The sequence below is a fragment of the Ochotona curzoniae genome, unplaced genomic scaffold (genome assembly GCF_017591425.1).
Source record: "Ochotona curzoniae isolate NIBS_2020 unplaced genomic scaffold, NIBS_Ocur_1.0 scaffold_4505, whole genome shotgun sequence".
NCBI lineage: Eukaryota > Metazoa > Chordata > Mammalia > Lagomorpha > Ochotonidae > Ochotona > Ochotona curzoniae.
Window position 1 is genome coordinate 1,322,022 of NW_024467118.1, and position 24,074 is coordinate 1,346,095.

At 66.6% G+C, this 24,074-nt stretch overlaps 2 protein-coding genes across 4 annotated transcripts; one reads left to right on the forward strand and one right to left on the reverse strand.

Annotated features, from left to right (window-relative positions):
• The first annotated feature begins 1,729 nt into the window (after positions 1–1,729).
• DOK7 (docking protein 7) lies at positions 1,730–10,793 on the forward strand. 2 transcript variants are annotated; one of them, XM_040965862.1, is made up of 7 exons: positions 1,730–1,783; positions 1,859–1,904; positions 5,847–6,077; positions 6,400–6,600; positions 8,564–8,683; positions 9,551–9,661; positions 9,832–10,793. In XM_040965862.1, the coding sequence occupies exons 1-7, from the start codon at positions 1,730–1,732 to the stop codon at positions 10,569–10,571; spliced, it is 1,503 nt and encodes a 500-aa protein (XP_040821796.1). In that variant the 3' UTR covers positions 10,572–10,793. The 2 variants fall into 2 exon arrangements, with proteins under 2 accessions (XP_040821796.1, XP_040821797.1); XM_040965863.1 differs by having other exon boundaries at positions 1,730–1,759.
• A 3,788-nt stretch (positions 10,794–14,581) lies between these two features.
• On the reverse strand, positions 14,582–22,896 carry LRPAP1 (LDL receptor related protein associated protein 1). 2 transcript variants are annotated; one of them, XM_040966211.1, is made up of 9 exons: positions 22,717–22,896; positions 18,611–18,755; positions 17,938–18,062; positions 17,533–17,653; positions 16,823–16,978; positions 16,391–16,473; positions 15,823–15,999; positions 15,366–15,472; positions 14,582–15,047 (listed from the first exon to the last, which is right to left on the reverse strand). In XM_040966211.1, the coding sequence occupies exons 1-8, from the start codon at positions 22,894–22,896 to the stop codon at positions 15,410–15,412; spliced, it is 1,050 nt and encodes a 349-aa protein (XP_040822145.1). In that variant the 3' UTR covers positions 14,582–15,047; positions 15,366–15,409. The 2 variants fall into 2 exon arrangements, with proteins under 2 accessions (XP_040822145.1, XP_040822144.1); XM_040966210.1 differs by having other exon boundaries at positions 14,582–15,472.
• Positions 22,897–24,074: the final 1,178 nt, after the last annotated feature.

Here is a 24,074-nt window from a genome sequence, read left to right on the forward strand (position 1 = left end):
CAACTGAGGGTGGGGGAGTCTTGCGCAGGGCTCTCTGGGGCTATATGATCACACAGAATTGAAGCAGGAACCGGACAGGGCTCGGCCCTGCTGCCTGAGTGAAGTGCAGTGACACCCCAGTGCCAGTCCCCAACAGCAGCACCAGACACGGCGGCCTGGGAGGCTCTGGATCCTGGCACCACCAGGCAGCCAGAGGAAGGTCCCACAGCGGCACTGTGGCAGGAGCGGTGGCTGCTGAGGGGGCGCCCCAGGCTGGTTGTGGCCACAGGATGGCAGCCATAGCTGTGTGGTCAGTGCTGCAACTGTGACTTCAGCCATGGGCTTCCTGGAAGTGGCAGCCACACTCCAAGGCGTGGGCTGTGCCACCTTTCCACTTCCCAGGCAGCTACCGGTGAACCTCAGAGTCCGTTTTCCATCTTCAACCAATGAACTTGGTTGTGCCAGCTGGGGAAACTGAGGCAGGAGTGGCAGGAGCCCACCCATGATCACAGAGAGAGTTCTCAGCCCCCAGCAGAAAGCTGTGTGTGCCTTGGGGCTTTGGGGGCAAAGTGGGGACGGGGCAGGGGAGGGAGCTGTTAGTCCCCGCGGCGCCCACACTTCCTGGGGGCCAGCATGGGAACAGGTGCAGCTGCCATAGGCCACTGGGGCCTGGGCCAGAGCCAGGGCTGCGGAATGCAGTTAGCCCAACCCCTCCCCGTGCCAGGCACTCAGGGCAGCGGATGTGGCCGTGGCTACAGCCCCCGACTGCCACCCGACTCCACGCCGGCTGTCCCAGCCTTCCCCTGGAGACCTGAGCTGGGCGGGAGCATGAATGGGGCTCTGTGGCTGGCAACTGTTGTGCAGAAGGCCTGGGGGGCGCTGGATGCACAGGTGATGGTGGTGGAGGGGAACAGAGCCAGCCGCCTACTGGGGGAGGGGACACACAGAGCTGCCTCCTGGGCCCATCTATGCATCAGTAAGAGAGACCCGTCGGACCAGGAGTCTGCCACGGCCCTCTGTGGCAGGGGACAGACCCCAGCCTGGCCAGGGCCAGTGCCCACTGACCAGCCCTTCACCCATGGCTTTCAGTGCTTCCATGGACAGGGCATATCACACTGCCCCGACGCCCTGGGTTAGAGACATTTGGAAAAGGCCGGCCGACTCCCCAAAGCTGCTGGCCTCAGGGAGAGAGCTTGGAGTGGGCAGCCCGCGGGGGCAGCAGGACTGTGGTTGCAGGGACCGGGAGGGAATCCAGACTTACAGTCCACCCTTAGGGAAGGGGTGCAGGGCAGAGCAACACCCTCCAATCCGGCTAGGGGCCAGGAGAACTCTTGGAAACCCGGGGCCATCAGCCGGTGCATGCTGGCAGTGCAATGGGCGCAATGAGTGGTCCCCGCCCAGTGCGTGGGCGCCTGGGATGTCCTGGGCTGGGGGAGGGGCGGGGGATGGCGTCGCCAGCCCGGCGCCTCTTGGCCCTCCCGGCCCCTCTTCCGAAGAGGAGCCTGCGCCCCCGCCGGGGTTCTGCTGCGCCCCTCTCTGCGGGCCGGTGGGAGGGAGTGCGGGACAGAGGACCCGCATCTGCCCGGCCGCCGGCCTCGCGGAGCGCGTGTCCACGCCTCGGCCCCGCCCGGCGCCGCGCGGGTCCCCGCCCTCCTGGCCCGGCCAGGGCCCTCCCGGAGCTATTTTCAAAGTGACCCTGGGCCGGGGCGCGGGCGCGGAGCGGGCGCAGGCGGCGGAACCATGACCGAAGATGACCGAGGCGGCGCTGGTGGAGGGCCAGGTCAAGCTGCGGGACGGCAAGAAGGTCCGGGCGCGGCGCGGCGCGGTGGCGGGGTCGGGGGGCGCGCGGGCGGCCGCTCACGCCCCCCTGTCCCCGCAGTGGAAGAGTAGGTGGCTGCTGCTGCGCAAGCCGTCGCCCGTGGCAGGTGAGCGCGCGGCGCGGCGGGGCGGGGGTGGGCGCGGGTCGCTCTCCCCGCCGAGCCCCGCGGACCCCTCGGCGCCGGCCCGACACAGCTGCTGTAACCCGGCCTCGCGTAACCGGAGAGTGCCGGGCGGCCGCGCGCCCCGCACCCCTCCCGGCCGCGGGCACACTGAGGCCCGAAGGCGCTGGGATGTCGGGCCCGCCGAGTGCCCCAGTCCTCGGGGAGGCTCTTGTACCCTGCGGGTGGGAGCGGGTGGGCGACGCTCAGAGCCCGGGAGGGCAGGGGCGCGCGGCGTGGGTGTCGCAGGGAGGAGGCCTTCACTCGCCCGGGTTAAGAGAGGGGCCGCCTCTCGACGCCCATGGTGTTGTTGGCGCCCTGCCTGCCCAGGGTTTTCACGCCTCCGGTGCACGTGCGGTCCGCCCGGGGCCGTGGGCGTGGCGGGCTGTGGCAGCGCAGCTCCGGAGCCTGAGCCACGCAGGACTTTCAGCCCAGGCCTGAGCTGAGGAGGGGGTGGCCCTGGACCTCTGGGCGCTGGCATAGGGGCGCGGAGAGGACTGTCCCACTGGGAAAAGGCAGACAGGGCCCTGGCCAAAGGCTCTGGTGGGCTGGGGGCAGATCCCCGGGTCCTGGTGCTCAGGGGTGGGCAGAGGCTGGGTGGAGAAGGCTCCAGGGACAGCTGTCCCTGCCCTGACCACAAGAGCATCCACAGGTGGAACCTGGGGTGGGAGAAAGGGGGTGCTTGCTGGGCCTGAAGGTGTGGGGTTCCTGCACCGGGACCTGCGAGGGTGAGCTGCTCTCCTGTGAAATATAGAGGGAGGTGGGGACACAGGCAGACAGAGCAGGGAGGGGGCAGGGGTGAGGTGGGAGGAGGCAGGGGTGAGGTGGTGAAGCAGCAGGTGCCCTGTCCCTGGCTGGCTCTGTCCTATCAGTGACCATGTCCCCATGGTCTCACCACGCAGGCCCCTCAAGCTCAGACGCAGGCCCTGGAGTGGGGTAACCTTAGCGGCCCTGGGGGTCCCCGGTGACTGACTGAAGCTGCCCCAGCTGAGTTCCCTGCACCTCTTTCTTCTGAGAAAACTGCTCCTTCCTGCCCTGTCCTCCCCGGCCTGGCCCTGCGGAAGCCCCAGGCCCTGGGGAGCCCTGTCCACACCTCCCCTTTCTGCAGACTCAGCCTGGGGGGTGTCCCAGGACCCTGTCCCACCCCCTGCTTCTTGCCCGAAGCTCAGTGCAAGCTGCTGCGCTCTGGGCTGGGGTGTTGCCCTGGTGCTGTGGCCGAGAGGGGTTCCTGCAGACCGTCTGGAGCTTTGGGGCGTCCCTGCACGGCCAGCTGTGGGGTCAACTCCCAGGCTGAGGAACCCTCTCCCTGCGCCTCTCTCGGCCCCAGTGTTTGCCCTGCGGTCAGCTCCCCAAACTCAGGGTCTCTGGGTACAGGAGCGAGGCAAGGGGAGGGGCCCAAGCCTGCCCCCCCCACATCCTATGAGTCCTCCAGCTGGCTGAGCTGGGCTGTGCTGTAGGGGACCCTGGACCCCACAGCTAGCAGCCCCATTTCCCTAATGCGGGCTTGAGAATGTGCAGGCTTTCGGGCGGCCGCGGGCTCTATCTCAGGGCAAGGGCTTGGGAGGATCCTTGGTGGGGCTGCGTGCCTGCCTCCCTCTGCTGCACGGCCCCCACACGTCCCACCTGGGTGGAGCAGGTATATGCGAGCACCTGTCCCCTAGCCCAAAGCAGGCCTGGGCTCTCTTCCTGCCCGCTGCCTCCCACACCTGCCTCAAGGTCGCTGTGACATCTGAGGGACAAACCCACAGTGGCTTCGGCACCTCCTCCCTGTCCCGCGTGGGCATGGACCACCCCGTCCCTCGGCTGCCCGGAGCTTCCTCCTCCCTCCTGTCTTCCTTCTTCTCCTCCTCTCCTCTCCCGCCCCCGTGGAGGCCCTCCCCACAGCCTCGGATGAGCTCATGACTCCTGAGTTATTTTTACATCTGCCGCCCGCCCAGCCGCCCGCCTGCTGCGCAGCCTGGGGTCTGATGGGCTCAGCCCTGTGTGTCCAGGACGAACCCTGGCTCTGCCCCTCCCAGCACCCCTTCCCCTCTGTCCCCCGGGGGCACAGCCCCGAGCTCCGGGCTCCCGCATCACTCGCTCCCTGCTGGCCCTGCCTGGCCTGTGGCCGCCTGCCCCTGCCTGTGCTAGCTCTGGTTGCTAACTTGTGCATCTGACAGGCACCCCTGTGGGATGAGGGGGAGCTCGGGAAGTGTATGCAGGAGGCAGGGTCAGACCAAGACCCAGGGTGCAGGGAGTGGGCTCTGAGAGAGCCCTTGGCTCAGGGGACTAGCCTGGGGCTGCTGGCTGACCCTGGGCTCGGTGTAGACAGGCCTGCGTAGGCTTGGGGCTCACATCCATTTCTCAGATATGTGGTGGTCCAGCCTGGCTGTCGCCCTGCTGGAGCTTCAGTGACGGCAGGGGTGAGTGTGGGAGGGCCTTGGCTGCACTGCACATGTATGTGAACAAGTGTGCCATGTGGGGGTGTCTGTGTGCGCCAGTGTAGACATGAATGTGAGTGTGTCAGAGTGCGAGTATTCAAGCGTGCACAAAGGGCAGTGTGAGCGCCAGCCTGTGCTGGATACGTTTGTGGGGAGTGGGCAATGCGGGCTGCTGGGCAGGAGCCCCCGAGGGTTCAGGCTGTGTGCCGTGGGTGGTCTGGGCTGACCTGATGGACCACTGCAGGCAGGCTGCTCTGGGGCCTCACCCTGCCAGGCTCTGCGTCTCGCTGGCAGCAGGTAGCTGCTGATAGCCTCGTGCCGCCACATGGGCTGGCGTGCTGGCGGCCAGGACCGGGAGCAGGTGCTGGGCTCCAGCCCGGCCCCTCCCTCCCGCCGCTGTGCTGTGCCCCTCACCAGATGCAGGGGAGAAGCAGGTGGCGGGCCAGCACTGTGGAAACTCGCCTCTGGGCTCTGAGGCTGCCCCTGGGTCAGGAGGTTCACAGGCGGCCCTCTGTGTCCACGTGGTCACTGGTCACTGCTACCTGGGACGACTTATGTGGGGATCCTGAACTTAACCCCAGCCGCCTGGGAGAGGGCAGTTTGCGGGCTCTCCAGCAGGGGCTCCTCGGGGCACAGGGATGCAGAAGGACCCGGCAGGAGCAGGGTGGGGGATCAGAACCCACAGCGTGGGGCTTGGCCTGCTAGGAGCTGCAGAGGAGAGCAGAGGAGAGCGTGAGGCCGGGGAGGACTGCCAGCCAGGGCTATAGGGAAGGATGCCGGAGGCCCCGGGATACCAGGGCCCACGGGGCAGAGCGGGGAGCCCTGGGGCAGGGTTGAGGACAAGTGGCCATGTGGGTGGGAGAGGCTGGTGCCCATCCTGCAGGTGGGCAAGCAGGCGCCTCCCCGAGGTCAGGAGCTGCTGGGGCCGAGCAGGACATGCCACGGCCTCTGACTGTGGGACTCCTAGCCCCGTCCACGGTGGCCCCTGGGCCTGCTCCGGCCACCGCCCGGGGGGCCCAGGATTCAGAGTGCCCAAGATCATGACGGTCCACCAGCTGCACCCCTGCGCTTGCCCCGGGGAGCCACCCTGGCCTGATGCCTGCTCAAACTCTCACTTGCACATTCGGGGGGGGAGGGGTGCTCGGCTCATGTGTGGTCCCTCCCTCAGGCAGGCATTTGCATCTGGCTCAAATCCACGCCCTACTGCCACCCCCCACTCCTGGCCACGGCCTGGGGTGCCAGGGCCCCGTGCTTTGTCCCCAGAGGCCGCAGTGTTCTGGGCCTGGCTGTGTTGGAGTGACCCTGACAGCCGTGACAGTCGACACTGGGCACTTGGGAACACGGAGTTGCCCTTCAGGGTCTGGGAAGGCGAGCTCAGGGCCCAGGGTGCCAGCCGTCAGCCTGGTGGGAGGTGGGCATACACACTGGGTGGGCTGAGCCTGGAGCCCTGATGACCGCTCTCCTGCAGACTGCCTGCTCATGCTGGTCTACAAGGACAAGGCAGAGCGCGCGCGGGGCCTGCCGGAGCGGGCCAGCGTGGCCCTGGAGCACATCTGTGGTCTGGAGCCCGGCCTGCCCTATGAGGGTCTGGCCCACACGCTGGCCATCGTCTGCCTGTCCCAGGCCATCATGCTGGGCTTTGACAGCCGGGAGGCCATGTGCGCCTGGGACGCCCGCATCCGCTACGCACTGGGCGAGGGTGAGTGGGGCGAGGCCCTGCCTGCATGGGCTGCACCTCCTTCTGTGGCGGGAGTGGGTGATCTGGGGCCGGTGTAGGGCTGTGACAGCACCCCAGGCTGACCTGAGACCAGGCCTCAGCTTTCCCATCAGTGAGATGGGGCCTGCCAGCTGCCCGAGGGGTGGGGGTGCTCTGTGGACAGGGTCCTGCCCGGATGGGAGGAGGCAGGGGCCGGTGGCCAGAGTCCTGCTGGGACCCCCTCAGGTGCCCGGGCGCTCACTGGCTTCCCGGGCAGTGTGGCCGCCTGCCTGCCTCCGTGATGCTTTGCCCCCGCCGGCCTCAGTACACAGGTTCCACGTGACGGTGGCTCCGGGCACCAAGCTGGACAGTGGCCCAGCCAGCCTGCACCTGTGCAATGATGCCCTCGCGCTGGCCAGGGACATCCCCCCGGCCGTCACGGGCCAGTGGAAGCTGTCGGACCTGCGGCGCTATGGTGCCGTGCCCGGCGGCTTCATCTTCGAAGGCGGGACCAGGTGTGGCTACTGTAAGTACTGAGGCACTGTGCATGAGTGGTTGCGGGGCGTGGGCCCCCTTGCCACCCCCCGTATTCCGCGCACGAAAGCTGGGTGCAGGTACCCCTGCCCAGCTCCTGGGAACCCCATTGCTGCCTGGTTCTGGTCCCTTCACCAGGGGCCCTGGGTCAGGGAGAGGGCTGCGTTCCACTGCCAGAGCCTGGAGCTAGCCACGGGCACTGCTGGCCCTGTGGCCCCAGCAGTGTGAGGAGGAGGCTGTCCTGGGAGCAATGAGTGGCATTTGGTGGCCCTGGGTGTACCCCAGACTGCCCTGCCCCTCTGCGCATCTCCCGGCCTCTTCTGTGACGGCCACCTGGACAGCCCCCACTGACCTCCCCTTGGCACTCACAGCTTCCTTGCACCTGCGGAAGCCCTGGACACCTGCTCCAGGGTGGGCAGAAGCTTCTGGTGCAGCTCAGGGTGTCCAGACCTGCCATGGAGGCAGGGTGGGGCTATGCCCCTGGCCACGTTTGCCGCAGAGACCAGGCAGCTGGGATGAGGTCCTGGGAAGGCCCTGTCTTGGTTGTCTCCCCAGAGACAGGTCCAGGCATGGAGGCATTCAGAAGTGGAGGGTGACGGCGGCATGCCTGGAACTTGGGGTGCTCAGTGGGGTTTCTCAGCAGGTGTAGGTCTCTAGGGGCCCTGATGGAAGCTGTGCTACCAGGGCTGGCGACGGGGGACTGGACTCGACCTGCCACCCAGGACAGGGGCATGGGCCGGGCCAGGCAGGGCTACCCTGCTCCATCCCTGGCACAGAGAATCGAGCCGGGTGAGGGGAGTGGGGGCAGCGGACAGACAGGGATGGGCCAGGCAGGTGCCCAGCAAAGGGGTCCCTCTGGTGTCTGGAGTCAGGGCTCATGAGAGGCCGCGGTGGTACAGGTGTGTCCCACAGCCCAGGAGCACCTGGGGAGCTTGGCGTGGGTGGTGGCAGGAACAGCGGGGGGAGGGGGGGGCTGTGAGCCCTGGAGGGCAGCCTGATTCTGAGACCAGCTCAGTGGGCCAGGCCTGGCTCTGGGCCGTGCTCCCAGGATCTGTGCTGGCCCAAGCTTGGGCGAGTGTGGCGGGGAATGCCAGTGGCTCCAGGCTCCACTCTCCTAGGTAATGTGGTTTTTTATAGTTGGGCACTGCCTGTCCTCAGCTGCTGCCAGCTGCCTGAGCTTGGGATCAGAGGCCCAGGCTGAGAGTGCCGGCGGTGGCTAGGGGTGGAGCAGGGGGCAGGGGGCGACCGAGTGAGTGGCTTGGCAGGCAAGGCAGCCTGGCCCACCCTCCCCTAGCCTGCCCTCTGGCTTGCATAATCCCTTGCTCCAAGCCAGGTCCACATCCTGTCCATGTGGCTGTGGCTCTGGTTGCCCCTGCCCCTGGGCTGCGGGGTGCAGCAGGACCCCAGAGGCCAGCCCGATCCCCTTGGAATCCAGGCTGACCCCTGCACATCTGCAGTTTTTTGGGCAACGGCTGGATGCCACGTGCCCAGCCAGCGGGGCCTCCTCATTCACTCACCAGGAGGGATTTCATTCACCCTGACTCAGCCCAGTGGGAGGCCGCCGGCCGGGCGCCTGGGACCACGTGGGCTGTGGGCGCGGCTCAGTGCTGACTGCGCCAGCTCCCAGGCCTGGAGGCCCAGCACCTGGTCCCTGTCCCTCTGCCCGGCTCTGGGCGGTGCTCCCTGCTGCTGAGTGGGCCGGGGAGAACCAGTGCCTGGGACATGTTCAGCGAGTGTATCCACACTGCGAGCTCCAGACAGCTGGGCGGCTGGACAGAGGGGTCGCCATGGGCATGGTGTGGTGGCCTTGTCACCTGGTGGGGGAGTGGCTAAGGAAAGTCGGATCTGACTTGGTGTTTGTCCTGGGTTCCTGGTGCAGCAGGGGCTCCTCAGAGCACGTGGGGTGGGATGGGGCGGCGAGCAGGCTCAGCCACGTCCCTGTCCTCCCTCTGCAGGGGCCGGAGTTTTCTTCCTGTCCTCGGCGGAAGGGGAGCAGATCAGCTTTCTCTTCGATTGCATTGTCCGTGGCATCTCCCCTACCAAGGGCCCCTTCGGGCTGCGGCCAGTCCTGCCAGGTGTGCTGAGGGCAGGCGGGAGGGTGCTGCCCGGGAGGCACAGTTCTGAGGGCATGGCCGCTGAGGGCAGGCGGGAGGGTGCTGCCCCAGGAGGTACAGTTCTGTTGTCCCCCCATTTCCCACGGAGGGCACCCACACCCCAAGCGGCTGCCCTGTGACAACGCAGCAGCGCCCCTGCTGGTGTCTTCTTGCCCTGCAGCCACAGGGGTCTGTGTGGCACGTGGGCATCAGGGCTTGCAATAGCAATTGGCTTCTTCCCCAGGCCCACCCTGCCTTCACCAGGCGTGGAAGACACGTGCTGGGCTCCTGGGGGGGGCGTGGCCAGGGCATATGACCGGCCCCATAGCAGGCATACGGCTGGCCATGATGGCTGGTGGGCTGGCCAAGGGCCACAAACCCTGCAGCATAATCACGAGAGTGGTGGCCGGCAGGGGTGCTTGGGCAGCTTGGCAGGTGCTGCCCAGGTGGGGGACCCTGGTCCTCCTGACCTCCAGCCACATAGGCACTAGGCTGCTGATGGCGAGGTGGGGTGGTGGCCACGTCTCACACCAATCCCCCCGGTCAGTGAAGGACCTTGGAAGTCTCCTGTTGAGCTCGGAGCTGTGCCCATGGCCCAGCACGGGCAGCCCCTTGGTCCCCACTACCTGGATGCAGAGGCCGGAGCCGGCTGGGCCGGTGTTCCCGGACATGCTGTGAGAGGGGCCTGGCAGTGTCAGCAGGCCGAGAGCCCCGTGAACCTCCATGCCAGCGTGGCAGACACAGGGACTAATGACAGAGGCCTGCGGGGCCGAGGAAGTGGCTGGTCAGCCCTGGGTTTGGTGGGCGGAGAGATGGCCACCCCCTCACCGATGTGATTCTGTACCACAGACCCCAGCCCAGGGGGGCCCTTGCCGATGGCGGAGCGGGGGGCCCAGGAGGCCCTGCAGCTGGAGAAACGGCTCAGCTTGCTGTCACAGTCGGGGCGCCCGGGAAGCGGAGGTAGGGCCAGGGCTGGCCGTGAGCACCCCTCTGGCTGCTGGGCTCTCCGCTCCATCTGCCCACAGCGGGGCCCTTGCGTTGGCTTCGCCGGCCTAGGGGCGGTGGAGGCACGCCCAGTCTGCAGGGCCCCCGGGCAGGCAGCCCCAGCGCCGCTCCCTGCTCTGTCTCAGGGGACGACCGGAGCCTGTCCAGTTCCTCCTCAGAGGCCAGTCACTCGGACATCAGCGGCAGCAGCCGGCTCAGCACGTGGCCGGAGCAGTCCTCGTCCTCGGCCGGCACGTCGCAGGAGGGCTCGGGACCGGCGGGCGCCCAGGCCCCCGGGGACGCCTCGGCCCCCGGCGCCTCGAGGCCTGCGCCCAGGCCGCTGCGGCCGCGGCCACTGCAGGAGGTCGGCCGCCAGAGCTCCTCGGATAGCGGCATCGCCACGGGCAGCCGCTCCTCCTACTGCGGCAGCGTCTCGTCCTGCGCCGGCAGCAGCCTGGCCGACGAGCTGGGCTCGCTGCTCAGCCTGCAGCCCGCCGCCGGGGCGCCCGAGCCCGGCCGCTGCTGCTGCCCGCCCGGGGCGGCCGAGTACCAGGTGCCCGCGGCGCTGCGGCCGCACTACGACACGCCCCGCAGCCTGCGCCACGGGCCCAGGGACCAGAGCTGCGCCCCCGTGCCGGGCGGGGCTGACGACGGCGCGGCCACCGCCACGGCCACGGACCCGGGCGGCCAGACGTCCGCCGCGGGCCCCCCTGGCTGGCCGGGCGTGAGACGTCGGGGACAGTCGACGGCGGAGGCGGCTGTGGGCAGCGGGGCAGAGCCGCCAGGTGCCGCCCCTGGAGAGCCCTGGGCGGCAGGCGGGTCCCCTCCAGCTTTCTTTGCGGCGTGTCCAGTCTGTGGAGGCCTCAAGGTAAAGTCCCCCCGCTGAGAGCCACGGACAGGGCCCCGCAGAGAGGGTGTCCCGCCTGGAGAAGCCACAGGATTGGGCGACCCTAGGGGTACCCTCCTCAAGGAGAGGGGCGAAGCCTTGGGCAGGGCAGGCTGGGGGTCAGTCTGCCCTTCGTGTCCCACCCACAGGGGCGGCTGCTGGCCGGCCCGCTGTGCCTGGTCCTGGCTTCTGTCGGCCACCAGGACCCCTCCCCTGCAGCGGGCCTGGGCAGTGGCCTTGAACCCCTGGCACCTTGGGTGGGTCCCTGTGGTAAGGAGGCTCAGGGGGCTGGGTGCCCGGCACTGCCCACCTCCTGGGCCCAGGCTTGCAGGGGCTGGCGCGCCCCAGGGGCCCGGGAAGTGCCTGGAAGGGCTGGGAGCTGGGGGTGTCAGTGGGGTCCCTGGCCACCTACACCTGGGCCATCTGTGGGCACTGTCTGTACACTCCACACTGGAAATAAAAAGGTCCTTTCTTACTGCCTCATGCTCTTCCCTGTGGCCAGGCCGCCCTGGACCACGGCGGACGGCCCCCCGCAGGCTGCCCCAGCGCCCGGATGCACGTGTGTGCCTGCGAGCACCTTGGCATGTTCATGTGTGCTGTGTCCCCATGCATGTGCCTGTGTCCCCACACGTGTGCGGTGTTTGTGAGGTCCTGGGTGCTTCCTGGGGTCCTCCCTGGCCTGCCTGCTGCATTCCCCAGGGATGGGGGCCCCGCTCTGGCCTTCCTGGGGCCCCAGCACGTGGCTGCTGCAGGCCCGGGCTGGGCCGTGGGGGTTGAGCTGAACTACAGCGGCCCCCACTCGCCACGAGGCCCCAGCACGGCTCACACGCAAGCCTCAGGCTGCGCTTCCTCTCTCGGGGGAACCTGCCCCCAGGGCAGCCCAGGGAGGTTCACAGGTCACGTGTGTGAGATGACATGCAACAACATGCAAGGACACATGTGACAGCACGTGCAATGTGGGACACGGAGAACATGTGAGGGCAAACGTGATGTGAGATGACATGACGAAACAACACGAGGCGACCCTGGCAATGCGAGGTGACGCGGGAACATGTGCAACGCGTGTGAGATGGCGTGATGATGTGAGAGTGTGGGTGGCTTATGTCACAAACACCAGGGGCCTGACGGGGGCCACCCGTCACCTCCTGCCAGCCCCTGGGCCAGGGGAGCCTGGCTCAGTGCAGGACGTGGCCCTCAGGGGGCTGTGCGTGTTCACACGGTTGGAGCACCTGCCACCACGTGTCCTCACTTTGGGTGGAGGCCCCAGCTTCCCCAAGGCCTCAGCACCCACTCACTGATCTGGCCCTGGGTCCCCTTGCCTCTTCACCCACTGCCCATACCTGCAAAGAGCCTCCCTGGGTGCCAGCTGTGCCCCTGGTCCAGACAGTACCCCAAGGCTCTCAGCTTCTTGTCCTGGAATCCACAGTTGGTATGGGCTTGTGTCTGGCTGGCTGGATGCTCTGGCACAGCCCTGGCTGGGACCAGCACCCACTGCTCTGCTCGGGGCTGGGGTTGGAGGGAGGCCAAGAGCTCACCTCCAGCCTCAGGGCTCCCTGCCCACTGCAGCCCCATGGTCAGGGCCCCCAGAGACACCCCTGCCCCTGTCAGAGCCTGGAGTCCTGGCCATGCATCTGATCGCAGCCGAGGCAGACCCCAGAGGGCAGCAGGCTCACGTGCCCAGGCTGCTGCCCACGTGGGAGCACGGGCGGTGATGCTGGTTCACTCACACCTGCCGTGGCACTTGGGGAGTGACCAGCCGACGGCGGGCCCCTCTCCGTCCTTCCACCTTTCCAACCAAATCACAACAGACTTACAAACAGGCACGTGGCGCCAGCTCCCCGACTCGGCGGTCACCTGACGATCAGTGGCCTGGACTGGTCCCACTGCCCCCAGCCTGTCACTCCTGGGTTCCCGGTGGGGCCGAGGGGAGGTGGGGGACTCACTGATGCATGCTCTCCTTGTCTAGGGAGCAGTGGCAGCCCTCGACCTCGAGATGGCACACGCAGGTAGGCTGGGAGCGGGCTGAGGGGGCAAGGCCTGGGCATGGTGAGTGACGGGGCGGTGGGTGAGGTTGTGGAGCCCTCAGCGAGCACCTACTCCGGGGAGCTGCGTGGATAGCCCATGTCCCCCAGCATACACAACATGGAGAGGCCTTGGCCCAGGGCTGCCAGCTTGCCTGTGCCAGGAGGGGAGGAAAGTCCAGGCCAGGAGCCAGGGCGAGGTGGACACATCTGAGGGGGCTCCCCTGGGGACACAGGGGTGCCAGGCGCCATGCAGCGGGCTGGACCCAGGGGTTGTGTCACACAGGAACACGCCACGGGGGTGGGACAGGAAAAGGGAGATCGTGGGTCCTCTCTCCACAGGCTCTCCGGGGCCGGAGTCACCCACTTACGCCAACCTGCCCGTCAGCCCCTCGGGCCGGAAGCAGCTGCACTACCTGGGGCTGGAGCTCCAGGAGGCAGGTGTGGGGGTCCGAGGTAGGTGTCCCTAGACGGCGGGGCCCAGCAGGGCCAGGGCGGGCTGCCCTTCCGACACACGCCCCCATGCCCAGCATGCACCCTTACCCCACCCCTCACAGGAGCAGGAGCCTCCCGCTACGCCCAGATCGACGTCACAGCCATGGAGACGGCGCACCGTGTGGGCGCCCAGCACGCACAGGCCCGGCAGGAGCGGCTGTGGGAGCTGGAGCAGCAGCAGCGACGGAGTGGGGCCCCGCACTGAGCCTCACGGAGGGCACGGCTGGGACTGTGCTGGGCGAGTGGCCGGAGGCAGCCACCCAAGCCTGGAGTCCAGGCTGGCCTCTCTTGTCTAGCTTGGACAGGTCACCGCGGCCTCGGCTGGTCCGGGGCTGCCCCCCAGGTGGAGACACCACCCCCTTCCTTGACGCTGTAGCTCGGAGCCAGGCAAGGACGACCGGCCAGCCTGTGCTGTCTGGTCAGTGCACGCGGGACGAGCCAGCTGAATAAATGCGCATGCCCACGCCTCCATCTCCTCTGCCACTGCCCTCCTGCCCCAGCAGGCTCAAGGTGAGGGTAAGGGCCCCGCGGATGTCCACCCGCGGCCGGCTGCTGTCCTGTGACTGGCCAGATCTGGGCCCTTGTGCGGGCGAGACGCCAAGGGGCAGGGTGTATGCACAGCTGGGGGTGTCCCGTACCAGGAAGCACCCACCTGAAGAGTGACATGTGGCCAGGATGGGGCTGCACACACGCCACCCCCCCGCGGCCTATGCTGGGACCAAGCCAGGCAGAGGGGGCAATGTGCTGGGGGTGCGGCCGCTGGAGATGCGTCAGGCCGAGGGACAGGCACTGGCCAGTGTGGCCCTGGGGGTCAGGAGCTGCTAACAGCCCTCCCCTGCTGGCTTTGACCCTGATGTCTTCCCCGCCTCCCTGGTGGTTGGCTCAGGAACCTGTGTGCCTTCGAGCTGCTGGCCCCTCCCAGCCACAGGTGGGGATGTTGGGGGCGTGCGCACCCCTGGAAATGTGCCTAGTTCTCAGGTCAGCACAACCCCAGGTCAGCACCTGCAGGCCAGCATCAGGCAGGATGTGAAAAGACCAGGGCAGCGGCTGTCACCCTGGGTGGCAGTGAACTCTGGCATCCCAGCCCTGCCCTTGGTGCGTGCGGGCAGCTGGCTGCCTCCCGCACCTGCCCACGGCAGCCGTGACCTCATGCATTGTCACACATGGGTTTGCACAGGCAGCAGGAAGCCCCCGCTCACCCCCTCCCTGTGGGCAGGGCCAGGTACGGCCCCTCTCCCGGACCCCTGCCCGTCCTGAACCCTGAGCTGCAAGACTGCACTGCACCAGGGAGGCCCGGAGGGCACTGCCGAGCCCCACGCCCCGGAAACCCAGCCCAGGCTGCATTTCTCACTGGACAGGCAGAAGCGCAGAGCTGGTGTCTGCTGGTTTACTTCCTGGGCACCCCCAACAGCTGCTGCCGTGCCAGGCTGAGGTCTCCCCTGTGGGTGCTGGGGTGTCGTCGGCTGCTTTCCCAGGCCCACAGATCAGGGCTGGGTCAGAACGGAAGCCAGGTGCCTGCGTCAGAGAGCAGGCTGGTAGCCAAGGTGAGTGGGGACAGCCTGCACCGCCTTGGCACGCAGACCCCAGGACACCCACCCATGCCAGCAATGGGTGAGTCAGTCTTGGTGACACGGAGGGCATGCCGCCAGCCAGCAGACGCTGCGCGAAGGCTGCACTGTGGGATCCACGGGATGCTACGAGCCGGGTGCTGGGCGCTCCGTCACAGTCAGCTGCATGTCCAGGCCGTCCTGCCTGTGGTCAGGGCTCCGACAGACCACCACTGGAGCCGGCCCAGCCTTTCCGAAACAGCAAGTTCCTGGGCAGGCCGTATCGGGCTCCGTCTCAGGGTTGGCCAGTCCAGCAGATGTGGGGTCCAAGATGGCAAGGGTCAGGGCTTCTTGAGCCCCCCACCTCCTCCAGGAAGCTCTCCATGCACCCCAATCCTCAATTGCTAGTGTTCCTGAGGGGAATGACAAGGTGGGCAGGCCAGCGGGCGCACCTCGTCCACAGTGCCCGCAGAGCTCGCAGCCCAGAGACCAGGCACTGAGGGTCCACATGTATTTGGAAGGTGCTGTACATCTCAGGGCAGACAATGACTGGCAGACACGTGGTCCCACTGCCCAGCCAGGTCCTCACAGGGGACAGTGTGGCAGGGCGTGGCCCGTTGCCACCGATGGCGCACCACAGGTGGGGGACACGCCTCATCCGGTAGGTGGGGAACATGCCTTGTCCAGCATTGGGGTCAGTCTTCCTGCTGAGAGCAGCCTGCCACCCTCACCTCCTTGGCCGGGCCTCCTCCTCCATGCTGGCCACCCAGCGCCCTCACAGTTCGTTGTGCCGAGCTCTCGAGATCCTGCTGGACAGATCTTGAAGGTGCTTCTTCACCTGCCAGGGGTGGAGGGAGAGGGTGGCCGTCAGCGGGGTCCACCCAAGGGCTCCCAGGCTGTGGCTCCTTCAGATACCTCCTCCTCAAGAGGGGTGACCCAAGCACCAACGCCCCACCGTGCCGGGCCCAGGATCTGTCAGGCTGCACCTGGAGTTCATGCCAGCACCCGGGACTCTGGGGAACCAACCTGCGAGGGGCATCAGGGCCCACCTACAGCTCTGTTCACCTGCCTACCAGGGCCCCACCTTGTAGGCCAGCTCCTCAGTCCCCTAGGCTGGCCCCGCTGGCCCCACTTGGTGGCCCAGCTCCTTGGTCCCCCACCTTGTAGCCCAGTTCCTCAGTCCCCCACCTTGTAGCCCAGCTCCTTGGTCCGCTCCTCCAGCTGTGCATGCTTCTCCTGGTTGCGCCGCAGGTGCTCCTGGTCCCCCAGGCGCTCCACGTGCCGCAGTTTCTCATGCGACAGCGCCAGCTGCTTCTGGTAATGGCTGTGCTTTTCCAACTTCACCTCAAAATGTTTCAGCTCCTCCTGCAAGCAGGCGCCGGCCTCACCCCTGCTCTGTACTCACCCCTGTTCTGTACTCCCCAGCAGGCGTCGGCCTCACCCCTGCTCTGTCCCCCTGCAGCAGGTGACCCTGAGCTGGGCACCTGGAGGGACTTGCCAGCCTCGGAGCCTATCTTCCCAGGCTCAGCCTGTGACCGCATCTGACCAACCCTGCCCCCGCCCCGAGGGTCACCCTCCTGGTCTTGGCTGCACCCAGCGTGGCTTCCAGGGTTCTTAGCAGAGCTGTCTGGCCCTGGGGGGCAAGCCCCAACCCCTCCTGTGTGACTTGGCTCTCAGGGACGGTGGCCAGGTTGCCCGGCCCAGCGGCCTCTCCTGCAGGCTTCCTCCATCCCGCGCCCCTCGGCTCTGTACTTACCCGCAGCGAGTCCAGCTCCTTCTGGCTGAGGTTGGCCGACTGGGCCAGGTCCCACAGCTCCAGCACCCGGGGTTCCTCGAACTCTGCGCAAGAGCGAAGCGTCCTGGGGGCCCCAGCCAGCGCCCAGCCGATGTGGAGGCATGGCAGAGGGTGGGGGATGAGGACAGGGACCCACAGGCGGCCAGCAGCTGGCACAGCAGCGGGAGGGGTCACTGCACACACCCAGCCTATAGCCCGCTCCTGAGGGCCCAGCCCTGCCCTAGGCATGTGCGGCCAGCAAGGGGCAGCTCAGGTCAGGGCATGTGACGGTGGCCATGTGTTCCTGCGTTAGTAGTCAGCCCCTGGACCCTGCACGTCAAGGTGGCGCAGGCTCAGTGCAGACACCAAAAGGGGAGGGTGCGGGGGGGGGGAGTGCGGCGACAGGGGGCTCACCGGCCTGGCCGTCGGCACCATAGCCCTGCTGGCTGACCCTCCGCAGCCGGTCCAGGCCCTGGTTGATGCTGCGCATCCGGTTCTTCAGCTCCTGGTGCCGGCTCTCGCTGGGCACAGGACTCGGCTCAGCCGCGCCAATGACGTTGTCCTGCAGCTCTGTGGAGCCGGAAGCACACGCCCATGAGCCGCGGGCAGCATGCTGTCTGCCCAGCTCGGACGATCTGCCTCCAGCTTGGTCACGTCTGGCTGGGCCTCTGCCACATTCCCACAGGAAAACCGAGGTGGGTGACAGGAGCAGAGCCTCTCACACCCCGGGTGCCCCCAGGACATGGCAAGCTTGTCACAGGTCCCTACAGGAGTGACACAGAGGCAGAGCTCCAAGCACCCTTCAGGCCTGGCCCCTGAGAGCAGACACTGCATTCCAGGCTGTCCCCAATGTGCAACGGTTAGCACCAGTTGCTGGGATATTTTTCCAGAAAAATTACATTCCTAGGGAGAGTCCTGTGTGGAACACTCCGGAAGCTTCATGAGGAGGCTGTGCTGCTGGCCTGGTCTGACCTCGTCACCAGACATCACCTGCCCACCCCAACCCAGGTGGGGGCCTGGGCAGGAGCAGCCCTCATCCCTAGCAGGCCGGCCCCTTCTGTCTGGCCCAGCCCACCCCCCACCTTCTGTCCCGCCCGGCCCGCCCGCCCCAGCAGGTGCGGCACCTTCTGTCTGGCCCAGCGTGCCCAGCAGCAGGTTGTACTCCTGCACTTTGTCCTTGTGGTGCAGGAATTCCCGCCACAGCCGGTCCAGCTCTTCCCGGGAGAACTTCCCTGAGGTCTTCGCCTGGAGGGAAGTGTACCTGCAGTCAGCACCCTCAGGCCCCGCCCTCCTGCCCACCTGCCCCTGGAATTGGGCCCAGGTCTTGGCCAGGGCCAAGCCTGTGAGGACCGTGACAAGGCCGGGCAGCTGTGGGTGACAGAAGGACCCAGGGAGGGGAGGACGGTGGCCCCGGATGCTCCCCTCAGCATCCCCCACGGGCCTCGGATGAGACATGACAGGCACGATCCCCACAGCCCACCCCCAGGACACGCACGCGCGTGGAGGCCCGTGCAGTGGGCCCTGCACACCTTATGCCACAGCTTCTCCAGCCGGGGGTCGTCCAGCCCCTCGTCCAGGGTGCTGTCCTCGAGGGCATTGCTGCGTACCGCCTGTGCGTCCTGCCTGCCGTCCAGCCCGTACCTGGCCAGGATCACTGCAGAGGAGACCCGTGGAGCACGTGTCAGATGTTCTGGAAGTTTCCTTCCCAGGGGTCACTCAGCATGTGTGAGAACCAATCCCCTCCCCACCCTGGAGGCCTGGTGGGTTGACTGACAGGTGAAGCCCCAGAGTCCCTCCTGTGTCCACTCCTCACAGATCAGCCTTGGCACCCGGGCAGGGGCTCAGCAAAGGGGGCCGTCAGCTGGCCCCACCAGGCCCTGGGAGCCAGCTTTCCGGGTAGAGCTCCTAAGCGCCCCCCACTCTGCCACAAGGGGTGGGGACCGGGGGCTCCTGGAGCTGGGATCTCCGAACTCCCACTCCACCTGGAAGCCCATGCTGTGGATTCCAGGCTTCCCCCGCCAGCAGCTCGGGCTGGCCACAGGCACAGAGGAAGCCCTGGGCGGGGTGTGGGGCGCACGCGCAGCGGTGCTGTTGAGGCCGTGCACCCGCTGGGCCTCCTTCTCCCCATCCCCCCTCCAGCTTGGGCTGGCCACGGGCATTCGGGGAGCCCCAGGCGAGTTGGGGGTGTGGGGTGCGGGGTACCGTTGAGGCTGTGCACCAGCTGTGCCTCCTTCTGCCCGTCCTCGTCCAAGCCCTCGACCTTGAGCTTCTTCCAGCTGAGTTCGTCTCTCTCCTGGATCTTGAGATCTGAGTGGAGCTCAGCCAGCTTCACCGGGGACAGGGAGAGCTGCCAAGGCAGAGCAGAGCATGGTGACCGCCTGCAGCGGCCAGGGGCACGGCCGAGGTGCCTGGGGAGGGCCCCCGTAGTGGGGCTTGCGCTGCTTCGCTGGCCCGGGAGAGAACCACTGCTACAGAACACGCACCAATTCAAAGGCAGAGCGACACGGAGCAGCTCTACCCTACTGGCTGGCTCCCACAGGCAGGCCAGGCGCTCCATCTGGGGCTCCCGCGTGAGTGCAGGGGCCCAGCAAATCAACCAGAGCTGGGTCAGAAGCAGGGGGTTGTGGCCTGCGAGGGGGCCATGCCTGCTTCCCAGTCACAGATGTGGTGGATCTCACGGCCACCCGGGGCTGGCCTGAGCGTGTACCCACTGTGCTCAGGGCTCTGGGAGCGGGCCCGCCCTCCCCACACCTGCAGACACGTACCCCACAGCCACCCTGCCTCCATTCTCTAGAAGCTTCCATGACAGCAGCCTGCTATTGTCTGGGGTGAGTCTCTGCCCAGGGCCTCCTGTGGGTCTGGACCCCACACCCAGTGCCCTGTTGTCTCCTGCATACCCAGATGTGGGACACTGCGAGTGCAGGAGACTGTGGACTCCCAGGGCACACGCAGTGCCTGGCTGACCAGGGCCAGCCAGCTTCTCGGTGGCTGTAGAGAGACAAGCTGGCAGTCACAGCCCTGGGAGCAAGTGTGAGACCTGGGATCCACGGGCAGTCACGCCGACCTCTGGGGTTAAACTCCCGGCTGCAGCCTGTCTGAGGTGGCTGCCAGGCACCAAGTAACCCAGGAGACGGGCCTAGGACCCGTGGTGGGCCCAGGCCTGCATGCTCACCGGCTCCTGCTCGCTCTCACCCACCTGTCCCAATTAAGCACCACCCATAACCGGGAGAAGATTCTCAAACTTTCCAACCACCTGTTGATGCTTTGCCCAGAACACAGCTGTAGTCGTGGGCCTCCAGCTGCACCAGGGCCCACCTGCTGGACAAGGATGACTGCAGTACCGTGCCAGGCCCCTCCGCGATGGGCTGTGGCCATCCTGTCCAGCTCAGGGCAGGATGGTAGGGCCCTAGGGAGGGGGCCACGGCTGGCCCACAGAACTCCAGAGCACTTGAGCAGTATGCGGCCCACCCTTGCTCCCAACAAGGATACAGGGTGGACAGGGAGGGGACGGCCCTGAGTTCTGCCCGCCTGCCCTCCAGTCCCACCGGACAGCTGCACAAGGACCTCTTGGGACCCAGACTGGGACTATTGGGGTCCGTGCAGTGGACGTGGGGGACACGAAGATGTGAGAGTATTGTTCCATCGCAGGCAGGACCCGCGGATGTCTCTACAACCACCTGAAAGCAGCTCCACCTCCCTTTGCGTGGACAGGGACCCTGCAGAATTCTGTAATCCATTCGGGCATTGTTTACTGCTGTGGAGTTGGCTTTTTCCTATCAATGTGAGCTTGGAGATTAAAGTCTTGCCAAAGGGCTGTCTGGGCTGTGCCCATGGCCTTATGCTAATCAAGGGACCTGTGTTTAGGGTTTCATTCTTTCCTTGATCTTTAGGTTCTTTTCTTTGTGATACATTTCGTCCCCTAGCCGATTCAAGGTTGACTTGTAGAATCAGAATTATACTAGGGACTTGTTTTGAGAGTTTTTAGGTGAATTAGAATTGGATACACCCGCTTGTGGCAGAGCTTGTGAGGGGTTCTGTATAAAGGGGGCAGCTTCCTAGCATTGTCCATTATGATCCTGAAATTGTAGTGGTCCATTTCTTCTTTACACCTAATCCATGCACCCTTTGTGAGTTTCGAACTGGACTGGAGCTGGACTCCGGCATGGGACGCCAACCGACAGCAATGTCAAAGATGGAGAGAAGATGCCAGGCCATGGGGCACACAGGCCATCCAGTGCCACCATCACCCAGGGCTGGGACACCCACAGTCACCATCACCCACACGCCACCATCACCCAGGGCTGGGACACCCACAGTCACCATCACCCACACGCCACCATCACCCAGGGCTGGGACACCCACACGCCACCATCACCCAGGGCTGGGACACCCACACGCCACCATCACCCAGGGCTGGGACACCCACAGTCACCATCACCCACACGCCACCATCACCCAGGGCTGGGACACCCACAGTCACCATCACCCACACGCCACCATCACCCAGGGCTGGGACACCCACACGCCACCATCACCCAGGGCTGGGACACCCACAGTCACCATCACCCACACGCCACCATCACCCAGGGCTGGGACACCCACAGTCACCATCACCCACACGCCACCATCACCCAGGGCTGGGACACCCACAGTCACCATCACCCACACGCCACCATCACCCAGGGCTGGGACACCCACAGTCACCATCACCCAGCTCACTCTAACCCCCAGTACATCATCTCTGCCGGCCGGACTCGGTTCCTCCACATTCCGATAGAAACAGGATTGTGCAATACGGCCTGGGGGCAGGCGCCTGGCTCAGCAGTTAAGTTACCCCTCAGTCATTCGCACCCCATGCAGGTGCAAGCCCGGCTGCTTGCAGCCCAGCTACCCTCTGTCATGTGCCCACGATGGCTCGAGCAGCTGGGTGCCCTCACGTGGGCCCCCAGGTTCGGCCTGGAGACCTTTGCATTTGGGAGTGAACCAACAGATGAAGATCTCTCTGCCTTTCCAAAGGTGCTGGGCAGGGACCAGGCAGGAGCCCGGGAAGTGGGTTCCGGTGCCTCCCTGGAGCGCGGCTCCTTCTCTCCCCTGCAGGACCGAGGCTCCAGGCCGGTCCTCCCCTGGCTGCAAGCAGGCGGAGCACGGCTTCGCTGGACAACAGGCTGCGTCATGCGCTGTGACGTAACAGCACCACTCGGAAAACAGACACGCGTGGCAGTCCTCTCCCTGGCTTTGTGCATCCGTGTGCTGTTCCCCACAGAGCACTCCTGCTGCGGGCAGCCCCACGGCTCCCCAGAGCTTGCTCACCCACCCAGAGCGGCAGGCGGGCAGAGCGCATGCCAGCACCAGCAAGGGTACTACCTGTCTCACCTCCGTGAGGACCAAGCGTGAGTGCAAACCAACCTGGCCATAGGGCACAGAGAAGGCTCGCTGACCCCAGGGCCTGGGCTGGGGATTGTCGCAGCACCTGGACACCGCAGGGAGGCCAGGGCTGCCCAGCACGGGACGCTGACACGGGAAGCCCACCCTGCAGGCTCCATGCTTGCTGCCAACTCGGGGGCTCCAATGGACTGCCAGGGGTCATGTGGGCCAAGGCCACGGTCTTGGACAGCACAGGCCCAGGTCAGCAGGGCCAGCTGAGTCAGGAGGTGACCTGCCACTGCCCAGGCCACGAAGGCCTCAGGACGCCCCTGGCCGACAGGTGCAGAGGGTGGGCCAGAGGGGCAGTGGGCAGCGTGGCTCCTGGATGGGCAGGTGGTGGGGTCAGGGGCCCTCACGAGAGCGCCAGCAGCCACTGTGGGCTGAGCACACACCTGGGGGCTTCCGCCCCGCGGTCAGCAGTCTCCCCCACCTCCTCCCTCACCCAGGCCAAGGTTCTGGGCTAATTATTCATTCCCCATCTCAGGAATGCAGGAGCCGCGAGGTCAAGCGGATGACCTGCCTTCCAGCACTGGGGCTTGTCCGGAGGGCAACCGCTGGCCTTCGTCGGGGGAGGGGAGGCTGCGCCCGCCCTTGCGCCCCCCAAGCAGAGCAGGGTCCGGGATGGGAGAGGGGTGGAGATAAGCACCACCACAGACCCCACCTGGGCTCTGGGGTCTCCACACCGCAGGGCGTGGGGGAGAGAGGGATCAGGGAGGGCGCGGGGCGTGGGGACACTGGGCAGGAGCAGGGCTGAAGGGGCCCAGACAGCTCCGGGGGATCCCAGTCCCCAGCCGCCGCGACGCGCAGCGCCGGACCCCCTACCCGGGCAGGCCACACCGGGGACACCCCGCCGAGCAGGGCCTGCGTCTCCTGCTGCCGCTCACCCGCCGGGCCTTCTCCCACAGCTGGTTCAGCTTCTCCATGCGGAACTCGGGCCCGGGCTCGTTCTTCTCCCGCGAGTACTTCCCGCCGTGGCCGGCCGCGCGTCGCGGCAGCAGCAGCAGCAGCAGCAGCAGCAGCGCCGGGAGGCCGAGCGCGCACACCCGCACCCGCCGCGCCGCCATTTCCTCTGCGCCGGCCCCGCGCGCGCCTCCTCCAGGCCCGCCGGCGCCGCCCACAGGGGGCCGGCCGTCCTGCGAGACCGCCCACGGAGGCGTGGGCATCGCCTAGGCAACCGAGCGGCCTCCGGGCCCGCAGCGGGGAGGGGCGCCGCGCGGAGACCCCGGCCCGCCGCGTGGGTCGCGCGCCTCCCGTCCGTGGCTGTCCAGCGGGAACTCCCCTAGACGCCCCCCTCCCCGAGGCCGGGTGGTCTGCTGGTGGTTAGGGGTGGACACCTGCGACCCTTCCCCTGACCCGCTGAGCACAAGCCACCTTGGCCTGTGTGTGCCAAGGGATTTGGCCGCGAGCCGGACAGGGGGCCAGGAGGCAAAGCTGGGCCAGGCGAAGCCCAGACACAGGGCAGCCGGGACAGGCCTTGCAGTGTGGAAAGGGACAGTGAAGCACCTGGCTGGGGGCAGGGCAGGGATGCGTTCGCTCGCTCGGGAGACTGTCCTTCAGTCAGGGGCTGGCACTGTGGCACGGAGGTTAAAGCTGGCACCTGTCAGTGTAGCATCGTATGGAGGTGCCGGTTAGAGTGCACTGCTGCACTTGGAAACAGAGCTGTGAGAGCAGGACTCAGCCTCCTGCTGTCTCCCTTTAACCCAGGCCGCCCTTGCCTGCCCTTCAGCAAAAGGAATCCACGGAGCTAAGGGCATGGCCCGCCGGCCCCACAGGCCTTGCTTCTCCCTTAGATGAACCTGGCTGGCAGTGCTGTCCTGGGCAGTCGGGCCAGTCCAGGTCTGACAGAATGCCACTCTGTCACTCAGCCCCAGACCGAGCGGAGCCCGGAGTGAACCAGAGGACAGAAGATCCATTTCTCTGTCACTCTTCCTAACTAACTAACTAACTAGTTAACTAGAAGATTGATAAGAAAACAAGCAGAGGCCCAGGCACCCTCCCAACCTGCTGGATCCCGAGGTCCACTCCTCCCACATCCGTTTGATAAGGAATGCCTCCCCCGTCCCCCCTCCTCACCTCCTTCCCCTTCCCCCCCTCGTCCCTAACCCCCTTCCCTTTCCTCCTCCTCTTCCTCCTCCCTCTTCTTTTTCAATATAAAAATGCTTTGTGCAGGAATACAACAAACGCTCTCATGGGCGTGCGACTTGCCCTCGTTCCCTTGGGCGCTGCGGAGGCCTGGCTGCAC

Excerpts from the sequence above, each read along its gene's own strand:
- DOK7 (XM_040965862.1), top strand. The coding sequence starts at position 1,730 with ATGACCGAGGCGGCGCTGGTGGAGGGCCAGGTCAAGCTGCGGGACGGC. Across the intron at positions 6,078-6,399 it reads CCGCTACGCACTGGGCGAGG|TACACAGGTTCCACGTGACG; the intron begins GTGAGTGGGGCG and ends CGCCGGCCTCAG. Across the intron at positions 9,662-9,831 it reads GGGGCGCCCGGGAAGCGGAG|GGGACGACCGGAGCCTGTCC; the intron begins GTAGGGCCAGGG and ends GCTCTGTCTCAG.
- LRPAP1 (XM_040966211.1), bottom strand. The coding sequence starts at position 22,896 with ATGGCGGCGCGGCGGGTGCGGGTGTGCGCGCTCGGCCTCCCGGCGCTG. Across the intron at positions 16,979-17,532 it reads CACGCTGGGCCAGACAGAAG|AGCTGCAGGACAACGTCATT; the intron begins GTGCCGCACCTG and ends CCGGCTCCACAG. Across the intron at positions 15,473-15,822 it reads CCAAGGAGCTGGGCTACAAG|GTGAAGAAGCACCTTCAAGA; the intron begins GTGGGGGACTGA and ends CACCCCTGGCAG.